Source organism: Poecilia reticulata, linkage group LG18, assembly GCF_000633615.1.
Source record: "Poecilia reticulata strain Guanapo linkage group LG18, Guppy_female_1.0+MT, whole genome shotgun sequence".
Taxonomy (NCBI): domain Eukaryota; kingdom Metazoa; phylum Chordata; class Actinopteri; order Cyprinodontiformes; family Poeciliidae; genus Poecilia; species Poecilia reticulata.
In genome coordinates this window covers 12,896,068-12,912,480 of record NC_024348.1, presented here as the reverse complement: position 1 = coordinate 12,912,480, position 16,413 = coordinate 12,896,068, and the positions used below count along the sequence as shown (strand labels likewise).

General features: G+C 37.7%; 2 protein-coding genes across 5 annotated transcripts; one reads left to right on the top strand and one right to left on the bottom strand.

The window, feature by feature from the left end:
* The first annotated feature begins 1,398 nt into the window (after window positions 1–1,398).
* Window positions 1,399–15,350, top strand: mus81 (MUS81 structure-specific endonuclease subunit). Of its 4 annotated transcripts, none has more exons than XM_008435609.1 (16): window positions 1,399–1,486; window positions 1,712–1,854; window positions 2,365–2,494; window positions 3,483–3,586; window positions 4,682–4,804; window positions 4,888–4,968; window positions 5,047–5,135; window positions 6,224–6,565; window positions 6,682–6,809; window positions 10,877–10,989; window positions 11,824–11,943; window positions 12,341–12,436; window positions 13,971–14,099; window positions 14,168–14,271; window positions 14,980–15,063; window positions 15,200–15,350. In XM_008435609.1, exons 2-16 carry the CDS (start codon window positions 1,714–1,716, stop codon window positions 15,264–15,266), a joined length of 1,851 nt encoding a protein of 616 aa, XP_008433831.1. In that variant the 5' UTR covers window positions 1,399–1,486; window positions 1,712–1,713; the 3' UTR covers window positions 15,267–15,350. The 4 variants fall into 4 exon arrangements, with proteins under 4 accessions (XP_008433831.1, XP_008433834.1, XP_008433833.1 ...); XM_008435611.2 differs by lacking the exon at window positions 1,399–1,486 and adding an exon at window positions 1,507–1,541; XM_008435612.1 differs by lacking the exon at window positions 11,824–11,943.
* On the bottom strand, window positions 7,697–10,240 carry LOC103480597 (tripartite motif-containing protein 16-like). Its single transcript, XM_008435608.2, has one exon. It carries the CDS (start codon window positions 9,866–9,868, stop codon window positions 8,234–8,236), a length of 1,635 nt encoding a protein of 544 aa, XP_008433830.1. The 5' UTR covers window positions 9,869–10,240; the 3' UTR covers window positions 7,697–8,233.
* Window positions 15,351–16,413: the final 1,063 nt, after the last annotated feature.

Here is a 16,413-nt window from a genome sequence, read left to right as displayed (position 1 = left end):
TCAAGTGGGCCAAAAATCTTCAGCTCAAAAGAAGTTTAGAGTCAAAAAATACCATTTTTAAAACTGCAATAACCCAAGATGTTGAGATTTTTTTTTTTATAGACCCGAAACCTCCAAAGGTTTTTGCATGTTTTCATTGTTAAATTAAGGACTCGATCGAAGAAGACTGAAAAATATTTAGCGTATTCTCAACAAGAAAAACAGGATTTAATGTCAGTCTTCATTTGAAAACGTTTCCTGTTTTTAGCCAAGTTTTCATAAAGTAATTAAAAGCAGATTTGGGTGCACTTTATAGTATAAGTTGATGAGTTACCACAACAACAGAAGGAAACCAGAAAGCTTGGAGAAGATGATCACTTTGTGTTGCATTTAATATTTTTATATTGCATTTTAACTTAAAAATCTAGGTATTTCTCCTGATTTATTTACTTCTCCTGAATTGTGGCCAGGGAAGATGCAAAAATCAGTCCAGGGGCCACAAATGACCACTGGGCCACTTTGAACATTCTTGCCCTAAGATAAATCAGACATTCATTAAACTCACATTGAAACAATTTACAAAAATCCAACATTTAATGCATTTTTGTGTGTTCAGTGACAGAAAAACAAATTTCACCTTGAGGAATATTTAAAAGAACAAAACAAAACAAACTGCGACCTGCCCACTGTTATACTGGGTGTGGCCCATTCGTGAGGAAATTGTTGCACTGATTGGGCGTTTGGACACTTTTCAAATGACACATCCTATTGTCCTTAATGCTGGATAAACTCCTGGATTTAACAGATTATGATTCAGTCTATATTGCATATCATCTTTTTGCAGGTGTTTTTTTTTTGTTATTGCACGTTGACATTTTCAGCAGTTGATGATGTAACAAACTCAAGTCACTGACTGTTGATGTTTAAGTCATTAAGTTTTCTTGTCACAGCTTTCTGACAAGTCATGATCACATCTGCTGCAGCAGAATATTATGTTTTCTTGTCTTTGCCATGTATCAACAGAAGCTAAGCCCAACAGACCAGTCATGGTATGCAGGAAGTCGTGAATTAAATTGATTAAAAGTTCCCAGAAACTCTTCTCAGTTTAATATATTCAAGTATAAATCAAAAATAATGCTTGAGCTGCATTTTTTGCCTGTGATTTTATTTTTTTTCATTGCATCGATGACTTTTTAAACATGTAAGCCATTTTTAGAGTGAGATTATGCAAAAATAATAACAAAAATTCCAAAAAGACTTAAAAACAAGAACAACAAAACATAATTTCCCATAAAAAAGAAAAACGCAGAAGAGTATTTTCTTCAGAAAACGCTAACACAAATGCGGGTTTTGTCGGCGGTATCAGACCTTCCTCACCGCTTGGTGTCGCTGTTTTCCCTTTGTGCGCCACTGCGCCGTGGATCACGTGACCGACGTCAATAAGGAAGTGCTTCGGTACGTTTGAAAACAAAGGCGCCAGCCAACAGATCAGTAAGAAAATAACACGGTGAGCAACATTAACGGACACAAAACTATCTTATTATAACTTTTTCTGATAAAACGTATGCTTTTACTGGTATTTACTTCAACAACCTGTTATTTCTTTGTGAAAATATTCAGATAAACGCTCTAAAATGTTAGCGTAGCATATTTAAACCATGTTTCCTCGCTCTTTTCTCGCGTTATTCGGTGAGTTTACCGCTAGTATCCGTGTCCTGTTGGGTTTCTACAGGGATGCCCGCTTCCGAGCCGGTTCGGTTCGGACGGAAACGCGCCCTGCCGTCCTGTCCGAACCCGTTGTTCCTCCAGTGGCTCACCGAGCTCCGGGACGAGGCGAAGGAGAAAGACCTGAAGATCCAGTACACCTACCAGAAGGTACCGGGCTCATTATGGACAAGTTCATCCTGTTGGACGTGATTAAGATCCAATTCTCTGGTCTTGTGTCCCTTATTCGCTAGATTTAAGTTAAAGGAAAGCAAACATTTAAAAATGGAATGAGTGAGTGAAAATATTAGCTATAACTTCCATTGTTCCTGTGGAGAAATTCAGCTGTACCAGCAACAAAAGTACAGGAAAGCTGAAGCATGTAGCCTCATACAAATATAAAAAAGTATAACATTAGAAAAAAAATCTAAGTTAAACAAATGTGCAACTGAGGAGGTCTACTTTTTAAAAAAAAAATCAACAAAATGTGCCTGTGTAATTGTGATTGATCAGAAAAAAAGAGAGAGAAATAATAAGATGTAATTTCTTTGTCAACCAAAATGAAAACTTCAGATTTATTTAAAAGAATAACAAGAAACACAAAGTCTTTTGTAAAACTCCAAGAGAAGTTTGCACAGAAATATTTGATTCAAATAACTTTTGTTTGTCGTCTTCTTTCAGGCGATCAACTCTTTAAATAAATATCCACTTCCACTAAAAAACGCTAAAGAGGCAAAAATCCTTAAAAACTTTGGAGACGGAATCTGCAAAATACTGGATGACAAACTGCAGCGACATTACAGACAAAACGGTAAGAAACAGACAGCGAGGGCTGGTTCTGTGGAGGGACAGACGGATGGAAGGATAGACGGAAGGATGAACGGTTGGATTCACAGGCCGATGACAGGAAAACCGAAAACTGGACTGATTGGAGGATGGATGGTGTATTAGGACTAAAAAGGAATAGTAAAGCTACCAAAAAAGACCAATATTTTTAGATTAATGTCAGAAGTTTTCTAGAAAAACCTTGAAAATTTTGGAATTTGAAAAGTTACGAAATTTCAGAAGTCAGAAAGTGGAACATTTGCCAGAAAAAAATCAATTAATCTAAGAATTATTCTTGAAAAAAAACCCCTGACATTTCAGAGTTTGAAAATTAAAAAATTTGCTAGAAAAAAAATACATTTTCAATTAATCAGAAAAATTCTAGAAAAAAAATGTACATTTCTGAGTTTCAAAAGTTTGTTTTTGAAACAAACTTTCAAATAAAAGCAATTTTTTTACTTTAAATAAAAAATATTATTTTTTTTTGTCTAGAAAATTTATTTTTTGATTAATCTAAAAATGTCTGAGTTTTTTGGTGGAAATTTACTTCTCTGTTCTTTCCAGCTACAAAGGCCCTAATGCACTGTCATATGATTGACAGATGAATAGAACAATTAGATAAATCCAGATAAATGGATTTGTGGATTAAAAAGAAAACATAATGTTAAACCATAGACAAACTTGCAGGTTTAACTGAGTTCACTGTAGTTAAAAATAGTAGCAAATTTAAAAATATTTACGCTCCATCCTACATTTCTTCAAACATTAAACATTACCACAGCAACGAGAAAACATATTTTAAAAAGTATTAGTGTTTAAAACAGGGACATTCTAACAACATTTTCTAAATATTAATACAGAAACATATAAAAAATTTAATAGGAACTGAATAAAAATGTACAAAATGCTATTCTGGTTAAAATGTGTCATTTAAACTTTTGCTTCTCTATCCTTACTGACTTCTGTACTTTCAGGTCCCAACGCTTCAATACACAGCTTGCCCAAAGGTGCGCCCCCTCCTGACCGAACATATAACAACAACAGCAGCAGCAGCAACAGTCTGGCTCCTTCTAGAAAGGTGATTAAAACAACCTTCTTATATTTTGGTTTTATATTTTTAAATAAATCAGCATAAAATGATTTTCACAGAATGATGAAATATGAAAGATCGTGTAACACAGAATATTGAACACACAGATAAGAAAAAGTAATTTACACTGTTATATGGAAGAGGATAAGGGCCACTGAAAAAAAAAACTTTTTTCTCAAAATTGTGACTTTATTCTCAGAATTCTGATATTAATCTGAGAATTCTGACTTTCTTTTTTTGTTTGTTTTTTTCCCAGTGACCCTAATCGTCTCCCATAGAAAACAAAAGATAAATAAATATTAAATATTGAGGTGCATGTCCTCTGCCGTCCACCAGAGGGCGCTGTGTGACCATTTTCTGTCCTGCACGCAAATAAATAAATTGAAGCTTAGAAACATTTTTAATCAGTTTTCTGTTGATGCACCAACATTAAAAGGCGTTTTAGTTATATAAATTAATATTTTAAATATATTTAAAATACTAAGTTAAATTTTTTTTATTTAAATCAAGAAAAATACAATTTCAATTATGTCATTTAAATATTCAGTTTAATATTTAATGTAAATTAAATATTTAAATATTAAACATTTAATATTAAATTAGTTAATTTAATCAACAATTAAATTAACATATTTCAATTAGTTAATTAAATGTAATATTTAAATAAAATGTATATAAAACCACTTATAATGATCATTTAAATGCTATACTTGAATCTTTTGGCAATGTTGAGAGGTTTTATTTTGGCTCTTTGTATTATTTAGCCTCTTCAGAGCCTCCATATGTTATCAGTCTGTTAAAGATGGTATTACCAATAGCAGTACAATTTGCAGAATGCCTGTTTTGTTTAGTTTTCTTCTTAGAAAAAGTTATTAAAAACAAGTTTTTGTCTAAATTAAGGTGAATTCATGGTTCCTATTTCCACATAATGTAACCGGTAGTGTTTATGATAAAAATAATAATAATTATGTGATCGGTATCGGTGATCGGCCCTCATGGGTGATCGGTATCGGCAGGAAAAAACCTGATCGGCACATCCCTAATAATTTCATGTAAAGCCATCATGTAATTAATCTGTTAAAGAGGAATGATGCAGGGAAGGACAGAGGAGGAGATGGAGAAACGAAGAAGAAGAAGAGGGAGTACGTTCCGCAGCAGCGATCTGGAGGATATGCTGTGTTGCTCACTCTTTACAGACAGCAGCAGGTACCATTCTGCTGTTAAATTAATTTAAAATACTTTGAGCCTGGACCAGGATCTAATGGTTGTACTCTTTTATCCTCCTGTAGATCCCGGGCAGTAAAGGCTACATGTTTAAGATGGAGCTGCAGTCAGAAGCTCAGCCTCTCTGTGACAAATCGTTTTCTGTGGTGAGTGTTTTCATGAGATCTACTGCGTTTAGTCCGGCTGTCTCCTCTAAAACTTTCCCTCTTTGTGTTTGTCTGCAGCCCGATCTTGGCAGCAAGTACACCGCCTGGTCCTCAGTCAGCACTCTGATCCAGAAAAACCTGCTCACAAAGACTCACAATCCTGCCAGGTTACTAATCTACATCCGAAATGTTCAGTTCATAGTAAAATTATTCAGAACCATTTGGTTTTTACACATTATGTCACATTAAATCAACAAAGTTCTGCGCATTTCATTGAGATGTTGAGTAAAAGCTGAAAAGTGTGGCCTGTTTTTATATGGTAATTTTTGCTCATCCCACTTTGCAGAATATCTCAAGCTACTAAAGGACTTTGACTAGGCCATTCTAACACATGAATATGCTTTAGTTGAAAGCAGTGGTGTCCAAACGTTTTGCTCTGGCAGCCAAAATTGGCAAATTGAAAATATTGGTGGACAAAATGAAATCAAATAGTTTATTGTGATTTTTCTTTTTTTTTTCTTTTCTTTTTTCTCAGCAAAAAATTAACAAAATATTTTTATGACATCTGTACATCATTTAAGATAGGGAACATTAAAAAAATAGCTCTGTTTTACTTTATTAAAAGAAAAACTGAAAATTTTCAAACTTTTTGGTCATCAATTGTCTATTTTATTGTGTAAATTTTTATCTGTCTTGTCTTGTGGTCAGGGGCCAAATAAAATAATTTAAAGGGCCACAAATGGCGATTTGGACACCTTCTCAGAAAGTTAGAGGGAAGAGGAGGAAAAAAATGCAAAAAAAAAAATATTTTTTTCAATCATTTCTTAAAATTTAAATATAAGTTAAAATAATTAATTTAAAATATTTTTCTGATGTTCATCTTCTGATTGGCTGCCAGTCAAATTCATCAAGCTAATTTGCTCCTCAAACTGGAAATAGAAAAAGACCAAAGGAACCGTCCAGCAGCAAAAAACCAGAAAAACTGTGAAAATAAAATGATATCTGATGTGATTCATATAAAATATTACATTTTCTTAAAATCAAATGGATGAATTGTGATGAAAAAAATATCTGGTGATAATTTTAAACTAAAATCCCAAACTATAAGGCAGCATTTATTCTAAATAAATGTAATAATTACTGAATAGTGGATAAAACACTTTAAAGGTTTCTTTGCATATTTGGTAGCGTCAAATGAACTAGAGTTGGATTCAACATGGCAACCTCTAGATTTCAGCGTCTCTCTCTGTTTTAGGTATTCTCTGACAGATGAGGGTCTCGCTTTGGCCGAGCGACTTGAATCGGTGGAGAAGGAGAGGAGGAACGTCCCGGTGGAGGACGGGAGGGGAGCAGCTGGACCAGAGGAGGAAGAGGAAGACGCTGTGGTTGATCTGACTGCAAGTGATGAAGAGGAGGAGCGTGGGAGTCTGTCAGAAAGAGCCACCGGTGAAACTCAGTCCAGCGGCGATGCCGGCCGGTTGTCATTACCGGGGAAAACACAGGTTACCATGACGACGAGCAGGAAGCCAAACAGAGACTGTCTCCTACCTGGAACCTACGACGTCATCCTGTGTGTTGACTTCATCGAGACCACAGGGTGAGAAACATTGTTCTGAACGTTTGTGCAGCTGAAAGAGAAAAGAAAAGTGATTTTTATTTATTTATTTTATTTATTTTTTTAAAATGTTTTTTTTCCCGTCCTGGTTTGTGCAGCGGCAGCCATTACAGGAAGCAGGAGCTCGTCAAAGAGCTTCAGAGGAACGGAGTCGGCTTCGACGTCAGGAAGCTGAACGTCGGAGACTTCCTGTGGGTGGCGCGGGAAAAGGTTGCACCTGTTCCAGGTAACGCATGAAACACCAGAGCAAAAATTTACCCAGAATGCACTTTAAAATTCTCTTTACAATATGGAAAAAGTACAAACTATAGAGCAAAATTTAACAACTGTGCAATTATTGGAGTTGCTGTAATCAAATATAAACAAAAACTAGCTAATTCTGTAGCTATTTGGAGTTTTACAAGAACTCAATTACAATATATATATTGTGATAGATCAATATCAATAGCTAATATGTCAGATAGAATATTCAATACATTGAATATTTGCTGAACTTTGATCTAGAGCCTCACAGGATTCTGGGAGATGTAGGCATAGGAAAACTTTAGCTGCCCAACCGCTCACTACAAGCTAAGCTAGGTTGGTGGAATCAACTAACTCTCTCTCTTTGGTATCCTAGCAACTCATTCTATGGTTGCCTAGCAATGACCTGTAGAGTCAGCAGCAGTTTAATGTTTTGCCTCATAACTGCTTAAAAATTAAAAATAAAAACTGTGTGGAGTGAAAACTGGATAAAACAAGAACGGTCACAACCCCAGTTTGGCTGTATTACAGATATTTAAATAAAACCCCAAAAAGTAATCAATAAGTATTGATATCGGCTGATATGAAACGTCCAGCTCTAGTCACAAGTCATCAATTAACTATGGTAAATTGGGTGATAGGAAAAATTACCATTGGGTACATTACCATCAACATAGCAGGTACTATCAATTCACAGATTAAACTCCCAATTACTGACTTATAGAATATATACAGCATCTTGCTGGAAACCTTGAAAGATATTCCTGAAGAAGTACAGGCTGCCGAGAGCAAATTATTACATATATTTATTTATTTGATATAATAAAAACACACAAAATAGAAACAACATTTTTGTATATGAGCATCGAGTTCATTTTTTGTATAAAAATAAACACAAACTGAAAAAGTAATTCGATATTGGCTTGAATTCAATTTTATTAGAGAAATGATTTCATACACTGAAGACATTTGAGACAAAAATAATCCAGTCAATCCTGAAAACAACTATTAGAATCCAGTCACCCGTCAAAACTTCACACTGAAACATTAAAACAATAAAATATGCAGAAAGATGGAATTATTTGAGTTCATGTAAAAATCAACTTCATTCAGTTTGATGATGATGATATTTACAGTTTCCATCAGCTCATCTGCACACGGATTTGAATAACAATGTTTGGTGTGACAATGTAATTATCTTAGGTGAACCAAACACTCCTGAGTGGTGGTAGCTGCCATGGCTGAACAGAAACAGGATGGGGCAGCACCCAAACAAATTCCAACAAAACAACAAATAAGATCCATAAAGGCAGCTGACCTCTTAACAGTGAAGAAATGACAACAATGATGGAGACTAAAGAAACTGAAACATGCATTTTAACCACCGGGGCCTCAGATCGCTGCTGACTACTTCAGATATAGGAACTCAGCAGAGTCTCCATATTTTAAAAACTGAATCCCAGCATGTAGAGGCCGAGTGAATGTGGTCTGGACTCTGTGAATTAGAGTCATGGTTTCACAGACGCTGTAGAAGGACAGAACACCTGCACTGTGATCCAGGTACACTCCGACCCTGGAGGAAACTGGACCTGGTATTGGAGTTTGATTGCTGTGGTGATAAAATGTGTAACTGTTTGTCCGGCAGTCTAATGACCAGGATTTGTTATTAAATCCAAATCCTCCATTTCTGCTTGTGTTCTGGTATGAAACTGCTACATGAACTGCTTTCCCGCTCCACTCCACCTCCCAGTAACAACGTCCAGTCAGACTCTCTCTGCTCAGCACCTGATAAAAACAACCAGTGAATCTGTCCGGATGATCAGGATAAAACTGTTGTTGTTTCATTAACGTTACTTTTTGGTTCCCCTCAGATAAAAACAATTTCATGTTTGCTGTGTTTGGATCCAGAGTGATTTCTCGTGAATATTTAAAGAACTCAGCTCTCGTCTTTGGTTCTGGTCCTGACAGTAGAACATCCACCTCAGTGACCATCAGGGAGATGTTTGTCCATGAGTTTCTCAGGACGTCCTGTAGTTTGTCTCTGAGCTCTGACACAGCTGCTGTCACGTCCTCAAAGTGTCTCAGAGGACGGATGTTGATGCTGGATGARKGTKTMGACTCMCTGAGTGCTGGCAGTGAGGGGTAGTTGAGGAGAAACTGGYTGTGATCCTCTGTGTGTGAGAGCTGCTCCAGCTCAGCGTCTTTCCTCTTCAGCTCACTGATCCCCTGCTCCAGCTTCTCCTGAAGATCTCCGACTCGACTGACCTCAGTTTCCTGCTGGGATCTGATCTGCTGCTTCACCTCAGAGCTTCTTTTCTGGAGGAGACGGATCATCCCAGTGAAGAACTTCTCACTGTAATCTACTGCTTTATCAGCAGAGACATTGATGGCCTCCACCTCCTGTTGAAGCAGCTTCACATCTTTCTCTTGGTCCTGGATTCTCTGATGGATTTCTTGTCGACTCTCCTGGAGTTCCTTCTGCTTCTCAGTCCTTTCTGCTGCAGCTGGGACTGTTTCATGGCCTTTATGTTCATCCATTAAGCAGAGATAACAGATACACTGCTGATCAGTACGACAGAAGATCTTCATCACCTCATCATGACGAGAGCAGATGTTCTCCTTTAGGTTCTCGGACGGCTCCACCAGCTTGTGTTTCTTCAATCCAGGGACATCATAATGAGGTTGGAGGTGGTTCTTACAGTAGGAAACTAAACAGACCAGACAGGACTTGACAGCTTTCATCTTCCTCCCAGTGCAGACATCGCAGGCCACAGATTCAGGTCCAGCATAGCAGTGATCAGCCGGTCCAGCTTGGGGGCCAGTCTTCTTCTGATGCGCCACAAACTCTTCTAACATGGTGTTTTTCTCCAGGAGAGGCCTCGGTGTTGAGGTTTGTCTGCACTGAGGGCAGCTGTGGATTTCCCTCTCATCTTCTCTGTCCCAGAGCTCTTCAATACAGTTCATGCAGTAGTTGTGTCCACAGCAAATAGTCACTGGATCCTTCAGTAGATCCAAACAGATGGAACAGCAGATTTTATCCATCTCAACTCCTCTGCGAGTCTCTCCACACCTGATTAATGACTGAACTTCCTTACTGAGTAACGGCTGACTTTAACTGTCAGTTTGTTGTAAATGGTTCCACCCATCAAGGAAATGTTTGATTCAAGTATGGCCAGATTCCTGTCAGAGGATTGGTTTGCAGCCAATTGTTTCTGCTGCAGAAGCATTAAAACGGATGGACTTTCTTGATATTCAGGGTTTATATCATGCAGATCGCATTAAGTCCATATGGTTGTGTCTCAGAGGTGGTTTAACTGACAAACCGGCCGACCAGGTCATGTCTGTACATTTACAGTTAACAATAGTCGCCCCATTGTTGCCAATTCAGCAACTTTCTTGATATATTGAGCAACATTTCAGACAAAACAATGTTATCGGCCAAAATCGGAATCGGGTTTTTTAGAGATTGATAGTCGGTGATTGGCCAGAGAACTGCAATCGGTGCAGCCCTAATGTAATGGCATATGCATTATCTTAAAAGGTTTTTTTCCCTCTGATTTTGTGCTGCTGCTCTTTAAAGCCCATGAATAATACAGTGGAAATGTTTATGTAAAAATATGTTCAGCTGCAGATGAACATTTCTGCTCTGATTTAATTTTCAGGTGAGATTTTGTGTGTCAGGTGAGGAGTTGTTGCACTTTAACTGTAGAAAATGGTCTGAAGCATAAACTATGACTCAAATAAACTAAATAAAATTAATCAAATTGCTTTTATGAATAAACGCATTAAAAATCTGTAGAGTTAAAATGGCTAAAATGACAGTATAGTCTCAAAATCATAATGAGTTCTCCCTGCTGTTCTCCCACAGCAGGGAGAACAGCAGGGAGAACTCATTATGATCTCCCACAGCAGGGAGAACAGCTGCATTGTGGGAACTGCAGTTCTCCTACACAGTTTTAACCTGAAGCCCATCGTTGGGTTTCTGTCAGTTTGGTTGTTCATAACTGCTGCATGTTATGCTCCATTTTATTTGCAAATGATTACTTCCAGGTCAGCTGCGAGCGTCTGCGGGCAGAGAGCTGGTCCTGGATTACATCATAGAGAGGAAGAGGATGGACGACCTGTGTGGGAGCATCATCGACGGACGCTTCAGGGAACAGAAGGTGAGCGCAGAAATGTTGTTTCCTTCTCTGTTTTTGTGTACATTTTAACCCACAAAGAGTCTTTTGTTTTAAATTTTATGTTTTTATTTTAATTGAAACTGAGTTTTTCTGAAAACCAGTAACACTAAAATATGTTTCTCCAAAGTGAAATGTTGTTTCTTTTTTCTTTTCTGTTAAACTCAAGTTTTACTCTGTTCTTTAGTGTTTTATGAAAATGTTTGAACTGTAAAAATGTGGAACAAACAACTTTTTTAGTATTTACATTAGAGATGATCCGATATTAATATCTGTATTGATCCTAGAAGGAAAACCTAGATTGAGTACTTGTGACGATGTGATTCAGAAGGGCAGATCTATTCAGCCTAATTTTATGCTTTAATATTTATTCCTAATTCCACTTTCAGAACCATTTGAAAGAAAGTTTGTTGCAGTTTATTTTTACATGCATCTTATTGTTTTTGTCAGTTTATTGTTTATTTTATATTGGCTGTTTTACTCCTAATTATTTGCTGACTGAACAAATTAAAGTTGTTTTTACATGTTTGACTAAACTATTTAAATGAGCTGTTCTTGTGTACAGTTATCAAATAAATCTGTATATTTATGTCTGGATTTAAAAAGTAACATTTTAAGTGAATTCGGCTGTTTTTATGCATCAGCTAAATTTGGATCCATCAACATTTCCCAAAGAAGTTCAGATATGTTGGAATGTTTTTTTTTCACACTGCTTGTTTTTGCTCACAGCGTCTTGAAATCATTTAATAAATAAGCTCCAAGTTAAAGTGAACATGTAATCAATGAGCGTAATCTTTAAAAGTGTCAATTTCCTGTCAGTTTCGGCTGAAGCGATGTGGTCTCCGTCGGCCCATCTACCTGGTGGAGGGCAGCAGCTCGTCCGCCGCTCACCTGAGTTTACCTGAAGCGACTCTGCAGCAGGCCATCGTCAACACGCAGGTGAGAAGAACGGCACTGAAACTCCCACAGCATCATAGATTATAGAAATGTTTTTCCCTGAATATTAATTTTGTTTCAGGTCAAACTTATTTAAAGTGTTTGTTCAAATCTAGTGACTTTTTTCTATTGTTTTTTTGTAGGTTTTTATGGCTTTTATGAAGCAGCAGTGGTAGGGAAATTCAGCTGCAGTACCCACCATTCAGTCCAAAGGGGGCAGCACTGAGGCTGTTATAGACCAAATATTTACATTAAAGTTACATGAAAATGTCAGAATTTGCACAGAAACATAAAGATAGAACCGTTAAGAATCAATGTATACAATTTTTCTGCAGAAAACAGTTAATCTGGGGTTACTCTTTAAGCTTCCTGCTGTCATGTTTAAATTTTTTTGTGTTAGGTTGTTGACGGCTTCTTTGTAAAACGAGTCCAGGACGTTCGGGAGTCGGCCGCCTACCTCACAGTCATGACCCGCTACCTGAGCAAACTCTACCAGGTGGGAAACAAACTGATAAAACCTGCTTCCTTCTGCACTTTCAATTAAACAAGCACCTTTCTGTCTGCTTCACTTCTTTTTGTTTCTAACAAACAGACAAGACAAACAGAAACAAACAATAGAAATATATAAATGCCAATAGTCTGACAATAAAGGGCAGTGCTAATTTAAAAAGTGGAAATTTAAGATTTGAAATGCTGTTGACGAGATATCCGTTTAGAGCAGGGGTCCCCAAACTTTTTCCTGTGAGGGCCACATAACTTTTCCCTTCTCTGGTGGGGGGCCGGAGTCAGTTTGTAACAGAAAAAGTGTGACGGTTGCAGGAGTGCCTAAATGTAAAAATATATTGTTTTCCAGAAAGCACAATCAAATAACTCTCTCTGGGTTCTTCACAGAAAAAATCCAGGAAGGATTATAGTCCGTATTTTCCCAACTATGAGCCGCACCGGACTATAAGCCACAACCCCAAAGTTTTTTTTTTGTTTTTTCTAAACCAGTAAACATGCACATATAAACCGCAGATATCTCTGCCGCTCCAGGTTTTCCACAACGATGCAGCAGCAGCAGAGGGGGGCAGACACCCAAAATTTGAGTCATAACAGGTCAATTGAATATCATTTATTAGGGTTGAAAAAGAAAAAGTTTAGATTTAACTGAACTGATTACAGTAGTTTCTGAATGGTAACTGTAACAGTAAAAGTGCTGATCCTTCGTGTTGCTACTAGCATGTGCTAAATGAAAATGGGCGCTTTCTTCTTCTTCTTTAGATTTCAACAGCAGCTTGCATCCATTATTGTTGCACTACTGCCATCTACTGGATCCTAATATCTATACCTCAAATTCTCATAATGATCCCAGTATTATTTAAAAAACCCGAAAAATCTTCTTTTTCCCCTCAATGCTATTTAACTGATCAACAACATTCTCAAATTTAAATTCCCTATTAAAACCTAATTTTGTTTTAATGGGCGCTTTCTTCTTTTATTTCCAATTTTGACTTCCAGTGATTCACTTCCTGCTAAAGAGCCCCCTGGTGGTTGAAGAAAAATCCACATATAAACGGTTTATAGTCCGGAAAATACGGTATATGAAAAAAATCTAAATGCTCTCTGGTTTTATTCAGGGGGCGGGACCAAATGTGGAGGCGGGCCGGATCTGGCCCGCGGGCCGTAGTTTGGGGACCCCTGGTTTAGATAATTGATGGATTAATCGATAACTAAAATAATCATTAGCTGCAGCTCTAGATTTCTGCCTTTGTCTGTTTCTAGAAATCCAACATTTTAACTACAAATATCTGCATATGAAAGAACCTAAAAGTTCAAAATCTTACTGACGTTTTTAACTGAAGAAAAATAATGAAACCCTGAATTTATGAGCTGCATTAAACTCTGTCATCTTTTGAATTAATGAATTTACGTTTTTAATCCCCAGAGGAGAAACTGACATTTCAGAACAATATCAAACATGATAAGACGGGTGCCTGTAAAAAATAAAAAAAGTTTGCTTTTATTAATTTATTTTTTTTAAATCCCAGAACCGAACGCTGGTCTGTCGCTCCAGGGAGCTGGAGGGAGACGTACCGAGCGATGAAGAGGAGAGGGGGAACCCCTCCTGCTCCCTCATTTCTTTCGCAGAGTTCAACCACGGCGCCGTCAAAAACAAGGTGAAACCCTCACATTGTTGACGGTTCATCTTGTTGTTTGCAAACTCACACATCCTCTTCCTCTGCAGTGTCAGACGGTGAGGGAAGTGTTTGCCAGGCAGCTGATGCAGATCAGTGGTTTGTCTGGAGACAAAGCAGCCGCCATATTGGAGCAGTACGGCACTCCACACAGGTGGGCCAAACCTTTAAATAACACCTTAAAGAGACAGTAGAGTGTTGGTGTCTAAACGTTTTAAACCATTTGAGAATCCACCCATCCATCCATTTTCTTTCACCCTTGTCCCTTGGTGGGGTCAGGAGGGTTGCTGGTGCCCATCTCCAGCTAACGTTCCGGGCGAGAGGCGGGGTCACCCTGGACAGGTCGCCAGTCTGTCGCAGGGCAACACAGAGACACACAGGACACACAACCAGGCACACACACACTCACACCTAGGGGCAATTTGGAGAGGCCAATTAACCTGACAGTCATGTTTTTGGAGTGTGGGAGGAAACCGGAGTACCTGGAGAAAACCCACCATGCACAGGGAGAACATGCAAACTCCATGCAGAAAGACCGGGAATCGAACCCAGAACCTTCGTGCTGCAAGGCAACAGCTCTACCAACTGCGCCACTGTGCAGCCCCCCATTTGAGAATGAATTAGTAAAAAGTGGACCAACGCGTTAGAGATTGTGTAGAGAAAATCAAAAGGGAAGAGAAACCATAGAAGAAGGAAAATTTTCAACATTTGATAACGGAAACGACGTATGGTGGCAGTCATGACCGGTCAGAAGGCAGATTATTTATTCTTTAGATTAGGATTCAACTGCCTCACTAATCTGTATTTTATGCTATTTTATCCTTAATTTACTGCAGTTCATCTTTTATGTTTCCCTCCTCAGTCTTCTGGCAGCTTATGAAAAGTGTGGAAGTGAATCTGAGAAGGAGAAACTCCTCTCCTGCATTCGATACGGGAAGCTAAAAAGGTTTGCAGTGATTCTTTTATGAAGCTTTCTTTTTTTGCTGTGAGACTAAGAGGTGGTTAAAATAATCCAGACAGAATGCGTAGCAACTAATTTAGAAACATTAAGCATGTTTAATCATTTATTTTCTCTTTTTCAGAAATCTGGGTCCAGCTCTGAGCAGGACGGTTTATCAGCTGTACTGTACTCCAGGAGCGCTCACATGATCGCTATAGATCCCAACGATCTGTTGTCTGCATCATGGATTTATCTGCATCATGGGATGTCTTTACATAAAGTTACTTAAAGGATGAATATTTACATCTCTGTTCATTTAAAAAATGCTGCTATGTTTTAGAAGGTCTTAAAACATTCATTTTGTAAACTTGTATGAAGAATTTTAGAAATGTTTCCTGGTTTTGCACCAATAAAGTTGATTTTGAAGCATTCTAGTGTTTAAATTGTCACTTTTTCCCCCTTTTTTTGCTTCTACATCGAGATGTACAAAAGAAGTTCTCAAGTTCTCACAATCTGTAAATGAATACGATCATCCCTGAGTCTGTTATGGGGTAGAAATAGAGTAAAAAATCAACTTTTTCTTGGCCCAATTCCAATCTCGTCCTAAAAACTCTGATCTGTGCCACTTCCCTAACCCTAACCCAGTCTCCTTTTTCAGGCTGTTGAGCGTTTTTAGGACCTTGGCTCTGATGCTGCTGCCCCAACTGATGACGCTCTCTCTCAACAACAGACTAACAGAAGATCTGCAGCGCCTTGAAGGACCTCGGCTTCCTCCAGGTGTCCAGTCTGCTCTGTTCCTGCTCATAGACGCTTCACTGTTGCATCTCCAGTCCAGTCTGTGGTCCAGATGAACACAGAGGTGTTTATAACATAGTAATTATATTAATAATAATGATGGGTATAATCATTATGATTATTTATTACTATTATTAATTTAATTATTAATGTAATAATTATAATTATTGCTATTAATAATGGCAGCAGTAGTAATATCATATGTCATTATATGATATCATTGTTATTGGTTTTTAATAATAGCAATAATAATAATCCAAACAGAGCAGAACATTTAGTTTGTTTCAGTTTTATGTTTTTAGGCTTGATGTTTATTTAGCAAATATTAATAAGTGTTCGCTGTGGTAGATTAGCTACTGCTGCTATTAGCTATGCTAAAAGTTGTGGTTGATTAGCCAATTTAAACACCTGCTCTGCTGATGATCTGTTAGAGTCGGTGTTTAAATCACCATTTTCTGTCTAACTGAACCAGAACATGAGTCCCTCACCACATCTACATGTTAAGGTTGTCATAGTCAAGCTAGCATAACTGAGCTACTTCCCTCTCACTTGCAATTTAAT